Below are 24,457 nucleotides of genomic sequence, written 5' to 3' on the forward strand. Positions count from 1 at the left end.
TGATGATGATAAATAGAATCCACCTGTGTGTAATCAAGTCTCCGTATAAATGCACCTGCTCTGTGATAGTCTCAGGGTTCTGTTCAAAGTGCAGAGAGCATCATGAAGACCAAGGAACACACCAGGCAGGTCCGAGATACTGTTGTGGAGAAGTTTAAAGCCGGATTTGGATACAAAAAGATTTCCCAAGCTTTAAACATCCCAAGGAGCACTGTGCAAGCAATCATATTGAAATGGAAGTATCAGACCACTGCAAATCTACCAAGACCCGGCCGTCCCTCTAAACTTTCATCTGGAACAAGGAGAAGACTGATCAGAGATGCAGCCAAGAGGTCCATGATCACTCTGGATGAACTGCAGAGATCTACAGCTGAGGTGGGAGAGTCTGTCCATAGGACAACAATCAGTCGTACACTGCACAAATCTGGCCTTTATGGAAGAGTGGCAAGAAGAAAGCCATTTCTCAAAGATATCCATAAAAAGTGTTTAAAGTTTGCCACAAGCACCTGGGAGACACCAAACATGTGGAAGAAGGTGCTCTGGTCAGATGAAACCAAAATTGAACCGTTTGGCCACAATGCAAAACGATATGTTTGGCGTAAAAGCAACACAGCTCATCACCGTGAACACACCATCCCCACTGTCAAACATGGTGGTGACAGCATCATGGTTTGGGCCTGCTTTTCATCAGCAGGGACAGGGAAGATGGTCAGAATTGATGGGAAGATGGATGGGGCCAAATACAGGACCATTCTGGAAGAAAACCTGTTTGAGTCTGCAAGAGACCTGAGACTGGGACGGAGATTTATCTTCCAACTAGACAATGATCCAAAACATAAACCAAATCTACAATGGAATGGTTCACAAATAAACATATCCAGGTGTTGGAATGGCCAAGTCAAAGTCCAGACCTGAATCCAGGTCCACAGGTTTAGTTTTCTTTTACATGCCTACCTCTCTCAGCTCTCACAGTTGATTTGGTTTTGATTTTTCAGGATTTGAAGTGTAGTCACATTCATGCACGGCCAGCACTGCTGTTGCTGCTGATCATTTGTATGCAGGCAGAAGAGGAGGATAAAGGCTCGTCGTTAGGGTCTCACCGCACGTCTGCTCTACATTAGAGCTGCACAACCTGTGAAAGGAGAAAGTGTGTTAAATTCGAAACTGAAAGCTTTGAGAGACCTCATAATATTTGGACCTGTTTTTAGTTGTAGTATTTTTTATGAATATTCCTAATCAGCTGTGTGAATGAATGTTATAGATACAGGGAAGCCTTGTGGACAACCTGAATCAGAGGAAGTATTGCACAATAGGAAATGTCATGCTCCTTATGCACGTCTGTTTGTTGGATAACTTAAAAAACTCTGCATTTAGCCAGTGATTCTTGAAGTAAATTCTGTAGCTGAGAAAAACAACTTACCACATGCTTGGTGTTTTTGTAGCCTTTCTGGCAACGTCATGCTTCCCTGTTGGCTGACTGCAGTGTACGGGTATTTATGAGCAATTTTATGAGTTTTAAAAGGAAACTGATATGGTACAGTTTTTTGTAAGGGGCTGTAAACAGAAAGTCTTGGGTGTGCAGTAGGAGTCCAGCAATTCTTGGAAATACACTGTTACTTTAAAGAACGATAAAAGAATAATGCTTCAGCTTTCAGTCCGTTCTTGACAGTGGAGCGTTTTGTTGAGACTTAAGTTTAATGTTTTGTCACATTTGACTTTTGCTTCAGAGACTGACCTCTGCTGGAGGACTGTGACCCAGGGGTCACCTCCCAGACCGGGTTTCCCTGATCCTGACTGCCAGTTCCACAACTGCACTACTGGTAAGGCTCACCTGTGGCTGTCGCCTTGTGAATGCCTAAACATGTATTTTATACTTCTATAGCAATGAATCAATCCTAATCGAACAAAGTTAAGTCAGGTCCTCTGGGTGGATTTTTCTTGTTGAAGCATTTCGTCTTTTATCCAGAAGACTTCTTCAGTCTGAGGAGCTGCAACAAACTCAGTCTTATAAAAAGCACCTTCTCATAGTGGATCAACCAGTTTGCTGGTGACAGCCAAAACTAGTTGTTCACATGATAAAGGAGGACCATCAACCTAACAGTTGGTCGTTAGTGCCCTGATGGCCACTTGCTATTCACAGAGGTACTAGCAATCACAGCATTGTAAGAGGGGGACAGTTGAACCTGGAGACCTCCACCCCTGTTTAATGATGGATGATTTCTTTTCACAAAGATGGCCTCCTTTACTCCTCTCTCAAACCATCGTTCCTCTCTATCAAGGATGTGAACATCTTCATCCCTGAAAGAGTGATTGCTGGCCTGGAGATGAGTGTAGACCGCAGAGTCCTGGCCTGATGGTGTTGATCTTCTGTGCAGGTCCATCCTCTGGGCCAGTGGTTGTTTAGTTTTCCTGATGTAAGACTGATCACCCTCCTGACACTGAACAGCATACACAATATTACTCTGTTTGTGCTGGTGGACTGGATCTTTGGGATGAACCAGTCTTTGCTGTAATGTATTTTGGGGTTTAAAAGCCACTGGGACGTTATGTTTAGAAAATAAAGGTCTGTTTCTCTGAAACTCCCGCAACATACGGAATGACCACTGGACTGGTCTGGGTCTGGGTTCCTCTTTTTCACCTGATGGCTCAGACTGACAGTCTTATGGATAAAAGATGAAACGTTTCAACAAGAACAATTTTCAGTCAGGTCATCTGGACAGTTTCTTTTTTTTTTTTTTTTGCTGAAATGTTTTACCTTCCATCCGGAAGGCTTCATCAGTCAAGGAAACGCACAACACAAAACTGATTCTTCCCACAAACAGCTTACTCCAAAGCGGAACAGACCAGTTATGTTGGTGCTAAGTTGGTGTCTTTGGCACCAGTTTGACATGACTGTCGACGAGGAAGAGGGCCGGCTCCAGAGGAGGGGGCGTGCCAAAGACACCATCTTAGCACCAACATAACTGGTTTGTTCCACTTTAGAGTAAGCTGTTTGGGGAAGAATCAGTTTTGTGCTGTGTGTTTTCTTGACTGATGAAGCCTTCCGGATGGAAGGTGAAACGTTTCAGGAAAAAAAAAGAAACTGTCCAGATGTCCTGACTGAAAATTGTTGGATTGTATACCTGGATTATTGAGCATGGACTTTTTTGTTTTCAACAAGAAGAATCTGTCCAACAGACGTGATTTAACTTTGTTGGATTTTTCTACCTAGATTATCGAGCATGCATCAGGATAATCAATCCTAATGTTTCTTTGGCACTATAGGATTCCCGCTTTATGCTAGTATTTAAAATATTCTTACTAAGTGCTTGTCTAAAGTGTTCTTTGGAAAAAATGACAAAATCTACAGTCCTTAATCAGTAAGAACATTTAACACAATTTTATACCAGTTTACTGTTCTTGCACTTTGTAGCCTCAGAACAATGATCAGAGGACAGTAATGTACATTTTATTTGAATCAGTTCATTAAAAAGCACATCTACCGTGCAGTTAATTAAAAAATGTATTGATTATTGGCTAACTTTAAGAAGTAAACCTAGTAGAAGTATTTTTTTAATTCGCTTGTGTATTTAAAAACAACTTGTAACCAAAACTGTATTATTTGCATGTCTTAGTTATATTTATCCATGCAAAGTTTCACCATGAACCAATGTTTATACAGCCGTGTTTGTTCTCGTCCAGCTTATCATTCAGTTCTATATGTTGACATCTATTTATGTCTATTTGTAGACATAACCCTGTTATTCTTCCAAATTTGAATAAACAGCAGCACCTGAACTTCAAATTACTTTACGTCATTCCTGTTTGTGAGAGTGTTTTGTTTTTCCAACCATTGTTTCCAACCTGTTTAGGTCATGACGGTCCACATGGTGAAGGGCTTTGAATGTCTTGCTTTTACAAAGTAATCTTTTTTTGTTTGTTTGTTTCCAATGGCAGAATTTTCAGCCACTATGTGAGCCCAGCAAATGTGGGAGCATTAGAAGATATAATGGATAACGTAGACAACATTATAGTAAATATGCAGCCCGCTTTGTGTGGACTAAAATTGTCCTTTATGTCTTTGTTTGGTTCCTGTTATTGTGTTTTAACCAAGATGAAGCAACCTTTAACTTGTTTTAAACCTGACTTTTCTACAACTTTGTTGCGTAAACAACAAACAAACTCGGTGATAATTCTCTTCTAACGTCCTGTATTAGTTAAATTACAACCTGTTCTATTAAAACAACCACCTTATCTTATCAAGTTTAATCATGACCTAAAGCTCATTGGTTTCAGCTGCTTTAGTAGCTTTAGTAGTTCATATAAACATATCAATATGCAAGACTGCCTTTAATGCATTTACTCCTATTATGAACTTAATGTGCTGTGGTGAGGGGGTTCGTCTACTGCTGCCTTAGGAAATGAAGTGCATTGTTAACCATAAAAAGAGTTAAGTCATGCAGGTGCTCCCAGCTTCCTGTTTCCTCCTTCAAGGCCAACATGTTTATGTAACTGCAGGGCATTGGGTCAGTGTTCACACTACAAGCTGGCACCCAAGACTTGTACCATTGCATCCAAATTCAAAACACAACCTTTTCACTGAGTTGATTCACATTTTTCTCCAGAATATTTAGATAATGGATGGATGGATATTTTGTGGTTTGTGTGAACGGGTTGTACTTTAGTTGTATGAATGTTTATGAGGCATTCACGCTGTTGTGATCCATTTTTCTTCCGTATGTTTTTCAGCATCTTTCTCATTCCACAGTTTTTGTGCTATTTCATGTCAAAACGTTCAGCTATTTCAGGACAATCCTGCTATGACTTTTGGTACTTTTTCATTCATTCAACCTTTATTTAGACAGGTAAATCCCATTGAGCCTCAAGGACTCATTTACAAGAGAGACCTGATTTCAACAAAGAATGATGACAACAATAGACAACAAAGACAAAAATAAACAGTTATAAAAAGTCATACAATTTATTTTATTATTATTATTTTTTTAACAAATAGGATGGCTAAAAAAGAAAAGTAAAAAGAAAAGAAAAGTAACAAAAAAACAGCTAGATTCTAAGGCGAATGTAGAAAACTAAAAACAGGAACATGTCTGCATTGGCCCCTGCCAGGAGTCCAACAGATTCTTAAAGCCTCTTAGAGAGGTCAAGGTTGAGAGCTTCAAATCTTTTTGCAAGATATTCCAGGAAACAGGAGCAGAGTAGGATAAGGCCCTTTTGCCTAGTTTAGTTCGCACTGAGGGAACACTGCAGGTAATAATGTCCTGAGAGCGCACTCTGTAGCTGCACTCACGCAGAGACATGTAGGAGGGGATGTATGAAGGCAGCAGACCAAGAAGTGATTTAAAGATGAAAATGTACCAGTGAGAGAGTCTGCGTGAAGTTAATGATGTCCAGTTAACCAGTGAGTACAGGGTGCAGTGGTGGGTACGATAATCACAGCCAGTTATGAATCTTAGTGCACCATGATAGACAGCATCCAACATCTGCAGGGTTCTTGTAGGAGCGTTCATGTAAATAATGTCCCCGTAATCAATGGAGGGAAGGAAAGTCACAGATACAAGGTGTTTCCTAGCATTCAGAGTTAGACATGATCTGTTTCTGAAAAAGAAACCCAGTTTAACTTTCAGTTTCTTTACCAAGTTTTCCACATGGAGCTTAAAAGAGAGATGCGAGTCGACCAAGATATCCAAATATTTATAGGAATCAACTAACTCAATGGGGACACCATTTGAGAATGAGATCAGAGGAAGAACTGCTGGGACAAACTTCCTATTTGAAAAAAGCATCCCTTTGGTTTTGTCGGCATTTAGGACAAGTTTGAGGCGGAACAAATCTGTCTGGGTGTTGTTAAATGCAGATTTCAAAAGCTGGAAAACCTTATCAACTGTTTTAGCTCGACTATAAACAACTGTGTCGTCAGCATAGAAATGTATGGATGCATTAGGGATGTTTTCCCTACATTATGAATGTAGATTGTAAAGAGGGTGGGTCCTAAGACTGAGCCTTGTGGTACGCCATTGTTGACTGTTAAATAACTGGAGCAAGTACCATTATGTTGAACACATTGCCTCCAGTTTGAGAGGTAGTTGGAGAACCAACCAATGGTGTTCTGAGAAACTGATTTCTGAGAGTTTATGACACAAGATGTTATGATCCACAGTGTCAAAAGCTTTAGACAGGTCTAAGAAAAGTGCAGCACAATAATCCTTAGCATCCAGTGCATCAACAACGTCATTAAGAACCTTCAGTGAAGCAGTGGTTGTGCTGTGTTGTTTCCTGAAACCAGATTGATGTGGAGGTAAGATGTTAAATGAGTCCAGGTAGTTTTTGATTTGAGAGTTTATCAGTTTTTCTAGAACCTTGGCTAAAATGCAGAGTTTAGAGACTGGTCGATAGTTGTTCAGTGAGGTGGGGTCACCTCCCTTCAGCAAAGGAAGAACAAAGGCCGTTTTCCAAGTGCCTGGGATGGAGTTTTGTGAAGATGTGGGTCACAGGGACTGTGATGATATGAGCAGCCAGCCTTAAGAAATAAGGTGGAAGTTCATCTGGACCTGCAGATTTTTTAGGGTCAAGATCTTTTAACAGTTTATTAACCTCACTGACTGAGAATGGAGAAAAAGAGAATTCAATTCAGTTTGTTTATATAGCGCCAAATCACAACAAAGTTGTCTCAGGACACTTTACAGAAATATTCATATACATAAAAGCCAATTAGCAAAGCTCTCTATCTAAGGAGGCCAGCAGACAAGTTGAATCTTGGCTTCGTTGCAGTCTCCCATCTCCCGAGAAGGTGTGATTAACTGAGGATTGACTTGTAGGAGGGATTTGATTTGTAGAAGTTTGGTTATTAAGTGAAGTGGCTGATTTTCCATTAGTAACTGTGTCAAATAAAGAACTAGAAGCAACAAAATGTTTGTTGAAACAGTTCAGGATCTCGTGCTTATTTGACACAGGAACAGAATTAACGAGAAGTTGTGATGGAAGGTCAGATGATTGGGGGATGCCTGAGAGAGATTTGATGGTTTTCCAGAATCTGTTAGGGTCATTTAGATTTTTGGAGGTCTGAGATAAGAAATAGTTGCGTCTTGCTGCTTTGACAGCAGTTGTGCATTTATTCCTCATCTGTCGAAAACTCAACCAATCAGTGTCTGAGTCAGATTTTCTCTCTGTGGCCCAAAGATGATCTCTCCTGTGCATGAGGTCAGCTAGCTCTGGAGTAAACCAGGGACTGTCTCTTCCCTTTATTCTGAACTGACGAAAAGGAGCATGTTTGTTCACAACATAAATGAAACTATTATGAAAATAGTTCCAAGCAGAGTTCACGTCATCACTTAATAGAATACGATGCCAGTCAAAGTGAGACAGATCCCAGAGGAATGACTGTTCACAAAAACATTTCAGATCCCTTTTTTTTTATTAATCTGGGCTTAGAAGGTGGAAGTTTAATATCTCTCAGAGTTGCTGTCACACAGTGATCACTCAAAATGTTAGCGAATACACCTGTACCAGGGAATTTGTGAGGCATATTTGTTAGAAACAGGTCTAAGATGGAGGACTTTTCAGGATGTTTTTTGTTTAGTCTAGGCGGAGAGTTGATCAGTTGGGTAAGATTGAGAGACAGGCAACAATCCTTGAATTTATCACAGAGGGGGGTCGACTTATCCCAGTCAATGTTAAAATCTCCTGCCAAAAAGATCTCTTTGAATTTTAAATTACCAAGGAATTCCATCAGGGAGGACAGAGCCTCAGGTGTTGCTGAAGAAGGATGATAACAACCCAATGTATTGACGCAACTTTAGCTTTTTGAAATATTTAGCCTTTTCTGTCATTTTTTTCTAATAGAAAATGAATTGAGCTCATTTTACATCCTTCAGATCTTTAGATGTGTTTACAACCTTTTACTGCTCCTTTCACATTTTGTTCTGCTTCAGCTTCTTTCAGCTTCCTTGTGCAAATTTAAACATTTTATCAGCTACTTTCAGCTAATTTCAGCTGTTTTCTAGTTCTTTCAGATTATTTCTCCTTTTTACAACATTTTTGTGCTTCTTCTAACTTCTTTATGTTAATTTCAGCTTGTGCCCCTTTCATCTTAATTCTGCAAGTTTCAGCATTTGTTTGTATATGTTCCAGCTATTATTTAGCAGTTTTTATACTAATTTTAGCCTTTTCAGCTAATTCCACATTTTTTGCACTCATTTAAACTTTTTTAAGTCTAATTGGGCAAAAATATGGTCTCTCCAACTTCCTTTTGGTAATTTAAGCTTCTTTCTGCATTTTTAGCTACCTTTCAGATGTTTTTCATTTTCCTAATTTCAGCTTTTTTTCTGATAATTTCCACTTCTTTGTGCTCATTTCTAATTTCTGATACTTTAAGCTCAGTCAATTTCAGCTTGTTATGCTCCTTTCAGCTTATTTCAGCTTTTATACTATTTCAGCTACTATTTAGCTGTTTTATGCTAATTTTAGCATGTTTAGCTAACCCCTCCCCCCCACCACCACTTTTTATTTATTTATTTTTTTTAGCTCATTTCAACTCTTTCCACTTTCTTTTGGTAGCTTAAGCTTCTTTCTGCCTTTTCAACTACTTTCAACACTTTTTTGTTGCTAATTTCAGCTATTTTTTTCCAGCTAATTTCATATTTTTTTATTATTGTTTTTGCTCATTTCTGCTTATTTAAACACAATTTAGTGAATATGTGTTCTGTCTGCTTTCTTCAACTAACTTAGGTTTGTTCTTCCATTTCAGCTAAAGTTCAGCAGCTGTTTTTCAGCAAGTTCTTCAGCAATAAGCATTCACACAGCATTTTTGCAGGAAATGCAATTTCTCTAGTTTAGGTTGCTTTCATTTCCTCACTTTTTTAAGCATCCCATAATCTCCCTGCTTGCATGTTTGCTCATCCTTGTTGTATTTTCCTCTTTTGTCTCCTTGGAGATTGTTTCCAAGATGCACAGCTATATTTGATTTTGACAGTGAGGCCTCGGGTGGCACACAGCCCATGAGTGACATCCGATGTGTATGCCTGTTTATAGGTTGAAACAGCCCCCGATGAATGGAAGCAGTTGTAGTTTACTCGCAACCCTGTGGCAGTGCGTGGAAACAAGATATATTGTTCATTATACATGGAGCTCAGTTAAAACCTTAGCTTTGTGTGGATGGATTCAGGGAGGATTAGGTTTGCAAAGCCTAGAGGGGGTTCAGGCTCCTGAGGTGAAGCTTCACTTAAAACTGGGTCAATACTGCCTCCAGCTGGTGATGCCTTGCAAAGTCTGAGTAGATGACACATAAAAAAAGACATTCAAGGTTATTAGCTCTAAAATGCATCCAAGTCAGTGACAGATGTTTTCCAAACCTCTTTACGCTTCTGAAAACTTGATTTAAAAAGTCACAGGACTTGACTCAACAGATGCAAGAAGCTCTGGCCTCTTGATGTTAACTGAACAGGTAATCTGAGCTGATACGTCTGAGTGGATGTAATATGTGGAGTGGCTTGTTATGTCAGCTAAAAGCTCCCAGCTTCTCTTTGGTTATTTATTATTTATGCCACTGGAGGTTTGACACCGTGTAACTTCCTGTTAGGTTTCTGGAACGCCTGTCGTTCCCGCACAGGTGTTAAAATCACCTAAAACTAGTTGGCAGAATTGACATTTGAGTGTAACTTATGAGCAGCTTTTCTTAAATTGCTGCATGTTAGCCATTTGTGGTGCTTCTTCCAATAAAAGGTCAAAAATGTAGATTGTATTTGTAGCCGTGGCGCTTTTTTTAAACAGAATAAATTTATTCAAACAGTGACTGTGAAAATCTGGAAGGAGCAGGATGCTGGTGGTATCAGGTTTGGGAGTGGTCCTCCATCCCATCCTTGAGCATGCAGCTCTTTTCACCCTCCAGATGGCGCTCTTCTCCCACTGAACACAATTACAAGGACTTATCAAGCTGACACATCCCTCTAAAACCTCTTCTGAGCCCCACCCAAAATCCTATTTGAGTACAACTAAAATAAAACAAAAAAAATCCCACACATTTAGGGTGATGCTCCTTAATATTGTTTTTAATTTAAACCTGCCTTCATTTATCTCCCAGATTTGCTGCTGAACAAAGTCTCGAGGTTTAGAGTTGTTGACATTGGTGAGTCACGTTCAGTCAGAAGGTCAGTAAAGTAATGATGGCTCTGGGCTGTTTGTGCAGAAGAATGGGAGATCTGTATGAATGGATTCAGGAGGCAGCTGTCCCTGAGGGAGGTGTTGCTTAAAAAGACGACAGTGAGTCAATGGCCCTCTAATGATTTCTTAACAACTCAGAAAGGAGTCAGAGGACTCTCAAGGGCAGGCCAAGGAGGGCTTCAGCTAAAAGCATATGTTGGGATTAATGTGGCAGGAAGGTTAGAAAAAAATATCATGCAACACATCTTTCTCATCTAATATGTTTTCACTGCAGAACAGGATCATTTGGACCCCTGTGGCCCTTTTTATGATGAATGTATCGATCTGAAATTGAAGCCATCCAGGCTGTCGGTGTGTGTTTTTGATAAAGTGATGTATCGGTGCGACTGAGAAGAGAGGGGCTGAGAGCCTCTCCGTTGAGCTCCGTTTCAATGAAGCCGGCGCTTTTTCTTTTTTTTTTAAACGCCGACTTGTGTATGTGCCTGTTGCCATGGTTACCGACTTTCATCAGGTGCCGTCCAAAAAGAAAGGAGCTTTAGCCGAGGACAAGGCGCTCCTGCTTTCATCCTCCTCTCTGATGTGGTCCTCCGGACAAACTGTCAGCTTTGTGTGACGACGGCTCGTCTCTGTCGAGAAGATGGGGTTTGGGGTTGTGTGTGTGGTGTGGGGTGGGGGGGGGGTGTAGCTGCATGAGTAAGATGAGACAGCTGATATTGGATGTCACCTCCAGATCAGTTTGTACTTCACGTGTTTTTTATTTTTTATTATTATTTGTTTGGGTCTAGGTAAGGGAGGGGTGGGGATTAGTTGATGTTTACTCGAGTGCAAGAGGACAGAGGCGTGGCAATGAGGAAATTGAGTTCACCCTCATAAACAAACTAATGGTAGACACCCCCCGCCCCCCTCCCTGGCTTTTTCTTGCACCCTCGCTGTGTGCCCTCTAAGCCATTTTTGGTCAGCTGGGTTAAGGAGAAATGGAGTGGGATTGGGGGGGGGGGGGAGGGTGTTGGGGAAGGGGATCCTATTTAGGAAGTGCTCCCCCATTTTCTGCCTGTCGAATCAGGGCAGTGTCAGAAAGCTCTGGCGGGTCCAGGTCTGGCTGAGTGGACTAATGCGATGTGGCGTGTCACCCGGAGAATGTAGGTCAAGTTTAAAGCTGCCGAGCTCTACCCGCCTCTGCTGCAGCGTGACGCCCCCATATCCCTCCCCCTTTCCCTCACCTTTATTACCCTTAATGTAAATATTTATTTCAGCCAAATTATTTGGATCAGCATTATTTCAGACATTAAAAACACAGATTGTTGCCTTGGCCCATCCCCCTTCCACACCCCAGGCTAGCTTGCAGCCTGTCCACAGAGGAGCCCACGTGATGCTCTGCTCTGTGGCTGGGGAGGGGAGGGCGTTGTTTTTTTTCCCCTTTCGTAGTAAAGCAGCAGGGCACGTGGATCCTCATGCTGCAGCTGAGTAGTGGAATGTCAGCACTATCCCTGCCTCGCACCAGACAGTCCCCTCCCTGCTGCCGCAGTGCTCAGTTTCAGCTGCTCGTGTGTTTATTAAAGGTGGAAAAAGAGAGTATGAAGATGTTAAAATGCAGTGCCATGCAGGGGTCAGGCTGCTGAAGTCGGAAGGTCCGGGTTATTTTCTGACCTGCCTCTTGATATTTCTCTTTTATCTTTTCTCAATTAATTAGTGCTTAATATGATTGGGCTTGATTCTTAATTATATTGCTGAAAAATGTAGCCCCAACAAATCACTGAGTGCTCACTGGTGGATTTAAATATTTCTCCTCTGTCTGCACTTACTTTACCCGCCGCCTAATCCGCTGATTTTTGGCACATTACCTCATCATTATTAATGTATTCATGTGCTTTCAGTTCCTACTACTACTGTACTCGCCTGGTGCTCGCTGCTGATTGGCTGCCGGCGTGTTTTTCAATGGCTCCAAATTTTTTTTGACTCCATGGATACAGCGAGCTGTGGAGTAGATCGGCTCAGCCAATAGGAGCGCTGCGCGGGCTCCAGTCTGTCAGATTCTGCCCCTGGCCTTAGAAGCAGCCCCCCCGATCCTTCTCTTGCTCACCGCGAACACGCGATGGCACAGTGGGGGGGTTCAAAACAACAACAAGGCTGTCGTTGGACTCTCTGCGGTGCTCGAGACGTGCCAACACTTCTGGGATGTGAAATGGGGGGGACTTGTGGTTTGCCATCTCTCTGATACATCTTCAGCCTCTTCGGCTCTTCCTTTACTACACTGAGCTCAAGTTTGGCTTCTCATAGCTGTCATCAGAAGAAGTTTGCGTAAACTGCAAAGTCAGTGGTTTAAATTACATAAACATGAAGTTCTATTCTCGATGTATTTTCAAGTTAAAATGCTAGAGATTGGCAGCTGTACAACATCCTAACTTAATCTTCTGTTTATTCTGTGGAGTCTCCGTTTGACTTTGAAACACAGCCACACAAATCCCTGTCCTTAAAATGACCTAATTTAAAAACGGCGCACAGGAGCAGAGCTGGCTCGACTCCAGTCAGCCAGTCGTCAGCTGAAAGGTGGCAGCAGATGACCAGACGAGGTCTGGTGATGACGGTCGGCGTCATCCGGCGGGGTGACGGTCAGTGACAGCTCCCATCCCTTCTGAGGCTGCATCAGGTGCTGCGTCTTGACAGCCAGTGAGGTGCCAGCGTTGGCGCAGTCAGACATTCAGGTCACATTAGCGAACGGTAACGGTACATTGCCGGATGAACCAGGTGGGTCTTTGCAGGTGGTTGTTGTGGAATAACACTAAAGACACATTTTTAAGGGGGATGAAATTACCACTTGAAGCAGTCCTGCTCACACGTTAATGTAGAATCAGTTAAGTAGACTGCAGAGATTTAACAAAGCACATAAAAGTAATTGGAGCTCATTCATGAGCCATGCCCGATCATACTGACGTGAATAAGAAGGAGACTCATCTGTGGGCTGATGTGTTCCTGGTGTCCACCCTTGGATCTAACAATTTCCCCCCAGTTCATTCAACCTTTATTTATACAGGTTAGTCTCATTGAGTCATGAGGACTCATTTACAAGAGAGACCTGTTTTAAACAAAAACAAAAATGAGGTACACACAACAATAAATATTCATATGAAAGCATATCAAATGAAAAGTATATAAAAGAAGTGATATAAAACAAAATAAAAAAAAACATGCTATATTGTAAAACGGCGTAAGATATTAAAAACAGGAACATGTCCGCATTGATTTTTGCATTGAACTTAACAGTAGTTGTTTAAAATCCCTTAGAGAAGTCAAGGTTGAGAGCTTCAGGTCTTTTTGTAAGGTGTTCCAGGTTACAGGAGAAGTCTTTTTTGCCATATTTGGTCCGCACTGATGGAACACTGCGGGTAATGATGTCTTGGGAGCACATGCTGTAGCTAAGGAGGAGATATATGAAGGCAGCAACCCAAGAAGTGATTTAAAGAGAGAGATGTGCATCAACCAAAATACCCAAGTATTTGTAGAAATTGACAAACTCAATAGGAGCACCATTCGTAGATAGGATAGAAGGAAGGACTGCTGGTATCGACTTCCTGTTTGAAAACAACATCCCTTTGGTTTTATCGACATTTAGCACCAGTTTTAGATGGTACAAATCTGACTGGATGATGTCGAATGCGGAGCTGGAAAATCTTAGCAACTGTTTTAGCTTGACAATAAACAACTGTGTCGTCAGCATAGAAATGTAGGGATGCATCAGGATGATCTGACCTACATTATTTATGTGGATTGTAAAGCGGGTGGGACCTAAGACAGAGCCTTGTGGTACACCATTATTGACAGTTGACAGCTGGAAGAAGGACCATTATGTTGAACACATTGCCTTCGATCTGAAAGGTAATTAGAAAACAAGTACCGGTATGTAAAAAAGTATGGTCTGAGAAATGTGCCATTCAAGGCAGGGGATGCATTTTTTGGCAGATGACAGAAAGTTGATAATGTAATAAATAAAATAAATTAATTAAAAACTCATAGGAAACGGCTTTAATTTCTAAAACAGAGGCTTTAAGAACAATTTTACTTTGACTATTTCACATCTTACTGGAAGGCTTTGCCCAAACTTTTTCATTTAATGTTTTTGTACATTTTAATACATTTTTATAGACTGAGCCAAAGCAAACAAAAAATTGACTTTTACTGTATATACTCTCCTGATTTCTTACAAATCCATATAGGACAAAACCCTAATCAGTCATCCTCTGTGTCTTTTACATGGCAGAAAAAAAGTAAAATGGCACCTTTTGCATGTAAGATCTCAACAGGTATCCAGAAATTGAATTAATAAATTACCCAATTTAATTATTTGAACTTTTATTTTCTAATGTATATTTTAAACTATAAGTTGTTCCAAATGTACTTAACCATCAATAATAAAACTGTCTCTTCATCACAAGTATTTCTGTGTTTTTCATTAAATTACTGCTAGATTTCGAAGATTCAAAGATCTTACAGCTCCCTCCCCACCCTTGAAAGCATCTCATGCATTTTAAAATCACCCCATCTAACCTTCTGCTGCTGACTGCTGAGTGTGTACTTTGCTCTGTCGCAGCACCTCTCCTTCTTCCTGCATCACCTGCGTTGGCTTGATTCACCATGTCACCACCGGCCCTCACTCAGTCACTTTAGCTTTTTACCTGTCACTCATCTCAGGTGAGTGTTGCGTTGACACCCCCACCCCCGTCTCTGAGTACATCCTTTCCATCTCTCCTCTGTCAGCAAGGGTTAAATCTGTCGGCACCGATACAGCCTGATGCCGTTCCTTTGAATAAACGCTTCAGACTGTTGACTCGTCATACTCTTGACCTTTGCTTCTGACAAACATCAGTTTAGTTCTTTCAAAGGATCGACAGAGCAGAGAGCAGTGCAAGGCTGTCACTTTTCATTGCGCAGCTTGAGCTGAGATATACGTTGGGATTACATAAACCGTTTACAGTATGTGTGCGGTATGTAGGAGGAAACCTTTAGTGTCTAGACTTCCTGTAAAGATCATCCAGCACAGATCAGACTGAACAGAGTTGATACCAGAGTTAAACTTTGACTAAATAGAGCTCCTCATCTTAGATGCTGTAAACAGTGGCAAGTTAGTTGGTCAGTCAGGTTTAAGGCCTTGAAGCTTTTTTTATGCGTCATAGATTTTATTATTAAATGAGTATCTCTGTATGTTAGCAAAATAGCTCATGAATTGCTTAACAAATGTTGATACAACTCTCAAGTTATCATTGGATGTACATTTACATCTGATAACTTTTGGAATCAACCTAATACAAGATGACCTATTATGATTACCAACTATTTGATCTTAGCAAACACAAAAATGTCCACAACTCGGTCAGTTTCACAGCAATTTAGCAAACATTTGGTGTAGTAGTATAACTAGTTCAAAAGCTAAGTTCTTTGTTAAAAGCATTTACGTGTAAGGCATCAGGCGATATGCATTCATTTAAGGAATGTTGTTTTCATTCTTACTAATGTATTCATTTAAAGTATGCCTGTCTTGACATTTACAGTATTTAAGTGTTTAGTATGAATGTAGCTTTTGGATGTTCTTTCTTCAGTCTTTGGTCATTTAGAGTTTGGACTACGGTATTTTAATTCTCTGATTTTATTGTCTTATTTTGAGGATGAGTAAATAACTTGTGTCTAGAGAATATAGATTAAAAACATAGCCAATAGGCTTTTTTTCTGGCAGCATTTAAGTATTGCTTATTCATGTGAACTGTTCCAGATAAATAAAAATGGCAAAATAAAATTCATGCATTCAACCTTTATTTATACAAGTTACTTTACTTTATACTTTATTGTCATCATTGCCATAATAACAACAGTCATGGATAGCAACTAAATTTTGATGGAGTATCGTATACCTACACATTAATAAATTAGCACATAGTGGTGCGAAAGAACTTTGCAAGGTTCTGATGATCAGTGTAAATGCATATAATACAGCATCTAAGAGCAGGATAGAAGAAGGGAGAACTATTAACAGGCAGATGTTGGAGTAGTAGTTGGTTGCTGCAGCAATGCAATATCCATTTCACAGTTATTGTCATGTTGAGATTTGAGATGTAAGGATAGTGGGCTGGGTCATAGAGAGATGGTGTTCATTTAACAGTCTCACAACCTGTGGGGACAGACTGTGAGCCATTCTGGTGGTCCTGGCACCTATAGACCAATACCTTCTGCCTGAGGGTAACAGATGGAATAGGCCATGTGCAGGATGGTACCTGTCCTGCAGGATGTTGTTGACTCGTCTCAGACAGCGGGTTGTGTAGATAGTTCTGATCTTCGGGAGGGTAATCTCGATAATCTTCCCAGCTGTTTTAACCACCCGCTGGAGAGCCTGCTGGCCCATCTTAGTGCTGCGGGAGAACCACACTAGGAATCCATAGGTTAATACACTTCCAATAGCACAGTTATAGAAGTTGATTATAAGATGCTGAAGATTTTTGGCCCATTTCAGTTTCCTCAGAAAGAAAAGATGCTACTGGGCCTTTCCGATGGCCGATGTTGGTACCCCAGGTCAGCTTCTCTGTCACTGTCACACCCAGAAATTTGATTTTTGTGACCCTCTCAACAGCTTCGTTTCTGATGTAAAGTGGAGAGTGGATGTTTTTACATTGTTTCTGAAAATCCACAAAAATTTTTCTTGGTTTTCTTTATGTTAAGAACCAAGTGGTGGTTGTGACATCACGATACCAGTTGTTGTACTTCAGTTCTATATGCTGTTTCATTGTTGTCATTGATGAGCCCCAACAATGTGATGTCATCAGCATATTTAAACAATGAGATTTGCTGGTAAAGAAGTTGTGCAGTAGTGAGTTAGGAGAGTATAAAGTGCTGGGCTGAGCACACAGCCTTGTGGGGCCCCCATGCTGATGGAAAGAGTGGAGGAAGTGTGCTCGCCCACTCTCACACACTGTGTGCAGTTAGTTAAAAAAGTACAAAATCCAATTGCATAGAGCGTTGTTCAATCCAAGATCATGTAACTTCAGTCATGTAACTTCGGTAGGAGTTTGTTTGGTCATATTGTGGTGAAAGCTGAACTAAAATCGACAAAGAGCAGCCGAGCAGCCTCTCATATTTGTTCTTGAGCTCTAAATGTTCCAGAAGTTTGTGGACCATGGTAGCAAATGGTGTATTCTGTTGATCTGTTCTCCCTATATTCAAATTGATGTGTCCAGTGTTAGTGGTATAGGTTTCTTTAAGTATTTGATAATTAGTCTCTCCAGACATTTAGCTGGTATGAGGGTGAGTGCCACAGGTCTATAATCCTTTAGGCAAGTGACATTAGACCGTTTAGGTATGGGGACTATTGCAGCTGCTTTAAAGCAGGCCGGCGCACAGGAAGTGGACAACATATTGTAGATTGAAGTAAAAACATCTGCCAGGTCATCTACACAGTGTCACACAGGTGCCTTTCTAGGTTTGATGTTTCGAAGAGTGATTCTCACTTCGTGCATGCTCAGGACTGGGGTAGTGTCCCAAGAGTGGTAGGGAGGCAAGGGGAGATCTGTGTTTTCCTGTGAAAGTGGGCATAAAAATGATTTAATTCCTCAGCTAAGGTGGCACTACTATTTATTTACTGGGGTAGACACGGCTCTTTTATAGTCCGTAAAGACTGTGACACTCTCCCACACCTGTCTTGGGTCTGAGTTGTTTAAGTCATCCTGCAGTTGCTTAGAATGATGTAATTTGGCAGCAATGATACCTTTTTTTAGAGCAGTCCTGGCCATGCTAAAAGCCTTGGAGTCACCTTTTCTAAATGCTATATCCGTGGCTCTGAGTAGTTACAATACCTTGTATACAGGGGCTTTTGATTAGGTAAAATATGGACCCGTTTCCAGGATGTTACACAATCCACACAAAAGTTGATGTAGTTCAACACCGTTGCGGTGTATTCATCCAAGGACTCACGTGTGGGTATGCTCTGATCTTTAAATGCATCCCAGGTTGTGTGGTGGAAACAGTCCAGTATGAATAGCATCTGGGGGCAAGATGCTACAAGAGAGACCTGTTTTAGACAGATAACATAAAGTCAAGGAAAATTAATAGTAGTACAAAGCAAAGTACAAAATAAATTCAGTAATGTTGTAATTGAAAGGAGCACTGTGACGTTTTTTCACTAAGTTGTTTAATTATAACGTCGAGGTCATTTTCTAGCAAATAACTTCAGAATTAAATCGTCAACAATGCACTTGTTGAAAATTTTATTTGAACGTTTCTTTCTGGGGGAATGGAATAGAACTGTTGATTTTACTCCTGAAATAATTGTTTTATTAAATGTGACCATTTGGTTGACCATCACTCAAGTCAGAAACCAGAAACATTCAAAAAGTAGGGAAACTTCCACATCTATAAATATACAAGGACTTGCTGTAGGTTAGTGTTTTGTTGGTTCTTTTCTTAGCTGTTTTTGCCTCAGTACAACCCAAACAGAGCTGGCTGATGATATACATCTTTAAATCTTTACAGTTTCATCCCTCTGACTGATCCAATGTAGCATCAAATAAAAACATGAGATCACAGATCAATGTCTGGTTTGGTAACACCACTGCATCAATGACCTTTTGCACATTGTGTAACTTTGAGACTTGGTTTGTTCACACATGCACAGGTGAAATTAGAGATTTTGTCAGTAGCTCCCAGAGGGCTTTGTTCATACTTTTAGAACTATATGTAACCGGATCAGCTGACTAAATACAGCAAATTGGATCCTTTTATAGCAGGGGTGTCACTCCAAATAGCTGTCTGATTTCTGAAACCATGCTGTCAGAGGCAATGGTCAGACTTTCTTTTGAGTTTCTCTTTGAGACAGTTCTTAATGTCAGACAAGCGATTGAGTAAATCTGTTTAACTCAGTCTTTAAAAGAACTGTTAAGTTGAATTCTGCATAGGCCTGTCGCGATAATAAATCAATTAATTGCATGATAAATGAAAATTACCAACCTCATTTTCATTTATTGGCTTTATCGTTTCTTCGTGTCTCTCTCTCTTTCTACTGAAGACACTGGATGACAAAAGGCTAAACTCTGGTGCTCTTCACTGACCCTTCCTCCCTTTCTCTTTTTTCTTTGAAATGTGTTTTAACGATCCAAAATCGCATTTTTGGATCGTTAAAAGCAGCGAAGCTGAGAAGCTAAGCTACGAGCTAAGCTAACAGGCCGACGGGGGGGGGGGGGGGGGGGAGACCTCTGTCTTGTCACAGCTCCAAATTCACAGTTGAAACCTGTGCCTGCATCTAAAAAGTTGTTTTTTGCTGCACAAAGAAGCTGAGAACTTGTTTGCTGATTTTTTTAATTAAAAGCTTTGTGGGACAAATGCTATGCTAAAGAGCTCAAACCACACAGAGTGTCCGCCATTTTGAGAATCAAAAAGTAAGAACGAGAGACAGTCCATGTCACGTCAAGGGGCCTCCCTCCCATTTTTCTTAAAGAGACACGCTGCTCGCTCCCTCACTATCCATCCTTCCATTCAAACAGTCTTATACTGCCATCCGGTGGTCAAAAAAGGTAGTACACACATAAATTAACCAACATTTCTTCATAAATTTGACAATAATTACTAATTGTCAAATTTCAAACAATATTATAGTTTATCACAATAATTTGAGACAATTAATCGCCCAGCAAAATTTATCGTGACAGGCCTAATTCTGCATATATGTGCTAACAAACCCTGCTGTGTTTATTAATAAGCTGTTCAAGAAACAAGAATAAAATAGTCCCCAAAATAGATCCCTGAGGTACCTCACATGGCAGTTCTGTCATATCTAACATAATCTGGTTTACAAACAGCAAACTTTATAAACATAATATACTTTTTTTTTTTTTTTTTTTTACAATTCTCTTTCTGAATGCCTAATTGGATGTAGGATTGTGAAACAAATGACTGACTAGTTCACATGTGAACAGATTAGAAGAGAGGTCCCTGTGGAGGATGGCAACTTTGCATATGGCTGCCTGTAAATACTTTTCAAATGCTGAGAAGAGGCTTAGCAAAGCAGAAAAAATATCAGTTTTTATTTTATTTTAGGTACTTTTTGGTTTGACATCTGGTTGGTGAAAGGCAGAGTGCAGGAAACACACAGTAGGGGGGTCCAAGGGGAGTAAGGGGGTGCCTGTGAATGGTAGGCACATCTGGGGAGCCGCTCGGTTCATACATGCATCAGAGCGGTGAAGCAGAGTCTGAGTTAGGTGCCAAGGATGCAGCAGAGTATTGACACCTGTTCCTTTTTCTGCCAAAATTCTCTTCTTTTATTGATTTGTCTCTTTTTTCCCTCAACAGGTATCATAACATGGGGAACCTTCTGAAAGTTTTGACATGTACAGATCTGGAACAGGAGCCCAATTTTTTCCTCGATTTTGAAAGTAAGTTTCTTTACAAGTAATTGCTCCCACTCCTGATATTGATCACATGAATACATTTCCATAACAATATCGTTTCCACAATCTTAAGTCTTTTCACCCTAATTTATCTTCTCCATTACTTTCTCCCAGCAACAAAAGAATCAAATACAGTGCTGGAGCTTCTGCACATTTCCATCAACCTGCCTGTTCCACAGCAGTGTGTGTGCAGAATATCAATCGGAGCAGAGCTGCAACAGAGACACCACCCACCCCCTCCAATCCCCAAATATAAAGCGCAGAGGTTCAGCTGATACGTAGCCTAAGGCCCCTCAGCACGGCTTGAACCTGCGCTGCACCGTTCTCACACTTGGCAAACCAAGAAACTCCATGATACCTTGAGAGAAAAACATTTCTCTTAAGGCTCTGACGGTTTTTATTTTTAAAGAGCATCGCAGTTTTTAAATCCAAGGAAAGATTTTGCTCTTTAAGAATGCAGTTAGACTTCACATGTGCTCACACTCAATAATCAAGATTTGATGATTTAAAAAGAATGCAGGAACGCTCTTGAACATGTTATTAATGCATCTTTTACCAACCTAGAAATACAACTCTCCTCTGTAGTCGGAGCCGCAGGTCTACATAAACTTTAATTTTGTCACGTCTTAACTTTCTCCCTTTTCCCCCGATCAGCCAAGAAAATGGGTGGTGTCAAAACCTAATGGGGAGAGTGGAGAGATGAGATTATTTCCAAAACCTTTGATTTACATAATTGACAGTTGTTTATTAAACTTACCACGATATTGGAGGTTTTGATGGATTTCTTAGAGCCAGGTCATCTGGATTAGAAGCGAGTCCGACCTTTGTCACTGTTTTGCATTCACAGATGCGCAGCCCACAGAAGCAGAGCGAGAGGTGTGGGAGCAGGTGGATGTGGTGCTGAAGGACGCTAAGGGGATCCTGGATGAGCTGCAGGCCTACAAAGGGGCAGGGCAGGAGATCAGAGAGGTACAGCTGATACAATAATCCACAAGACTGACAGCAAATATCTGCTGCATAGTCTGGGCCTCACTTTTTAGGGTTAAAAATTAGGGATACACCGATACACTTTTTTTTTTTTTCCCACTTCCAATGCCAATACTGTGATTTTAGTATGGGTCGATCCAAATCTGATACAGAAAAACAGTGCTGAATTAACGTAAAACATTTGTTAATTTATTGAAAACTCTGCACCAGTACAGCACACTTAAAACACACCAAGAGCTTGGCACAAATGGCACAACAATTTCCTGCGGGATCAATCAAGTTCTATCTTATCTTAGCTTAGCTTCACAAGCTTGGTCAAACGTGCAAAAACAACAGAACTTTAATTTGTTCAGTCATTGCAATTATAACACCCAATGTAAAATAAATAATAATAAAGATACTGAAACTGACTAAATCAATAGGTTGGGAACTTTGGTCAAACATGCAAAAATTAACTTCCCCTTATTTTTCAAATGGTTCTGGAATTCTAAATATAATGCAAAATAAATAATAAAGGAGATGAAATAAAAGGAAAAAAACAATAGCTTCACTAATTTGGTTGGCAGATAATTAAAATAAACATCAATCAGCTCTTGTCCTTATGGATTGATTACATTGTCACGATACCCGATCATGTTTTTTTCCCCCTGATATCGGTACCAATACTAATATCGGATCAGTGCAGCTTTACCGATACACGATCAAGAATTTTTTTCCCCCAATATTGGTATTGATACCAATACTAATAAGGGATTGGTGCGTCTCTATTAAAAATAAACTCCACAAAAGATGAACCATGTAGTGTTTAAATAATTTCTCATCTGATGCAACAAGAAATGTTTTATTATATTTATTTACATTTTTGTTTTCAAAGTTTGACTTTAAATAAACTGATCTCAAACTATAAGATGTGGTTATATTTTTTAAATCGCCTCAAAATATTTATATTTATAACCTTCCATCACAAGTTCAATTTTTTTTTTCTCTCTGTCTTCCGGTGGAACCAGACGTGTCTCCCTGTCCCCCCTTTGATTTTTAATTTTTCTCTCTTTTCAGATTTAGCAACTACATTACCCACAATGCAACACAACCTCCAACAGTTTGAGTAATTGAGTACCATATTTTTCGCCCTATAAGTCGCAGTTTTTTGCACAAGCTGCACACCCTGCGACTTAAATGTCAAAGCAACATATTTATTGATTTTTTTTTTCTCCCATATTTATAAACCAATTCTTGGCTGCAATATGATTCATTCATTCTGACTGAAAATATTGAACACTGCCATTTTCAGCCGCTAGATGGCAGTCGAGCAGTGTGGCATGCCGTTTTATCATGTAATAGGTAAAAGTGGCTATTCATGACACAATCAGCTTGCCATAGCCTGCCACTGATTTCTGCCTGGAGCAACCGTTAAATCAGCTTCATTTTGCTGCGCCTTCCCGGCGAAATGAAGCTGATTTGACCATTGAACTTCATTTATTAAGTAAAAGTTCAACAGAGGCACACCTTTGACATAAAGTCGAGCTATCAAATAATTGTTTTTAGGTGGTTGTTAAATTTCGAAGAAATGCACAGCGAGTCGCCCTCTGCGCGTTCATGTTTCTGTGTAGCGGCTTTTGAAAATACAGCTGATTTGACCGTCAAAGTGCATTTATTAAGCAAAAGTTAGACCGAGACAGACCTTTACTATAATTTTGAGCAAACAAATAATTGTTTTTAAGTGTTAATCTTGTTAAATTCTTGTTAAAATCCTCCCGTGCACGCTCCCGCGGCCGCCATTTAGCAGCCAATTGATTTTTGGCACAACACCGGCCCACATTTCTGGGTTTGGCCCACATTTCTGGGTTCGGCCCACATTTCCGGGTTGTCAGCGGTGACGCTTAACAAACGCAGCACGTTAGCGTTGACACATAATAGATGCGACATATACAGCAAAGCAGCATATTTATGAATTTTTCCACTTTAGTAGACATATTTTGACTGATACGACTTATAGGACGGTGCGACATTTATGGTGGAAATTTTTCATTCATTCAATCTTTATTTAGACAGGTTAATCCCATTGAGTCTCGAGGACTCATTTACAAGAGAGACCTGATTACTGTCATTACGGTAAAATTACGGTAGTTCTATTTAAACACTATTAGCTCTATTTAAATCAGAATTTCTGATTTCTGATGGCAAAATAAACTGTAACACTCCCCCATCCTCAAAATCCAATATAGCTGCCTCTCACACATGAACAGAAGCGATAGCTGCAGTAACTTTAGTTGCACTTAAGCAAGTTTGTATCTGATTAAATCAACTGCACACACACTAGTTTACAGGAAGGCGGTTGCAAACGCAGCAGAGAATGTTCGTTTTCTTCTAGATATTAATGTTAGAATGCATAGACCCTTACACTAATGTTTTCCTTTTTTCGTCTTAGGCAATCCAGAATCCAAACAACGAGGCCTTGCAGGAGCAAGCGTGGGCTGCTGTGGTTCCTTTAGTAGGAAAACTGAAGAAGTTCTACGAGTTCTCTCAGAGATTAGGTTGGTAGCCTCCCATGCTGTCTCTGCAGAAACATCACTAAGGAAAAATTACGTCACCGACCGCTGCCTTGAAGCTCACACACCACAGACGGATTTAACTCGACCATTCTGGGGAGTTTTGTGAAATTTTCCTCCCTCTACAAGTAATGTTATGAGTGAGGCAGATGTTTTGGTGTGTCCGTTTGTTGACGAACTTTTCTCTTGAAACTCTGGAGGCAACAGCTTTTTATGGGGGTTTTGCACATACGTTGCATGTTTTGAAGTGCATTTGCATTCGAGAGGTGGGTATGTCAACAGATATGACAAACATTCTTATAACATGTAAACACTCCCCACCACCCCACACAGTGATGATGTATCAGC

General features: G+C 40.4%; 1 protein-coding gene across 1 annotated transcript in view; it reads left to right on the plus strand.

The window, feature by feature from the left end:
- The window catches only part of fam49bb (family with sequence similarity 49 member Bb), a 57,082-nt gene that overhangs the window by 16,682 nt on the left and 15,943 nt on the right, over positions 1–24,457 (plus strand). The window contains exons 2-5 of the mRNA XM_037694171.1: positions 1,728–1,820; positions 20,476–20,558; positions 21,421–21,542; positions 23,989–24,094. Of these exons, the coding sequence (XP_037550099.1) occupies positions 20,486–20,558; positions 21,421–21,542; positions 23,989–24,094 (301 nt within the window). The 5' untranslated portion in view covers positions 1,728–1,820; positions 20,476–20,485. The remainder of the gene's footprint in view (positions 1–1,727; positions 1,821–20,475; positions 20,559–21,420; positions 21,543–23,988; positions 24,095–24,457) is intronic.

This window comes from Nematolebias whitei, chromosome 20 (genome assembly GCF_014905685.2).
Source record: "Nematolebias whitei isolate Nwh7 chromosome 20, NemWhi1, whole genome shotgun sequence".
Lineage (NCBI taxonomy): Eukaryota > Metazoa > Chordata > Actinopteri > Cyprinodontiformes > Rivulidae > Nematolebias > Nematolebias whitei.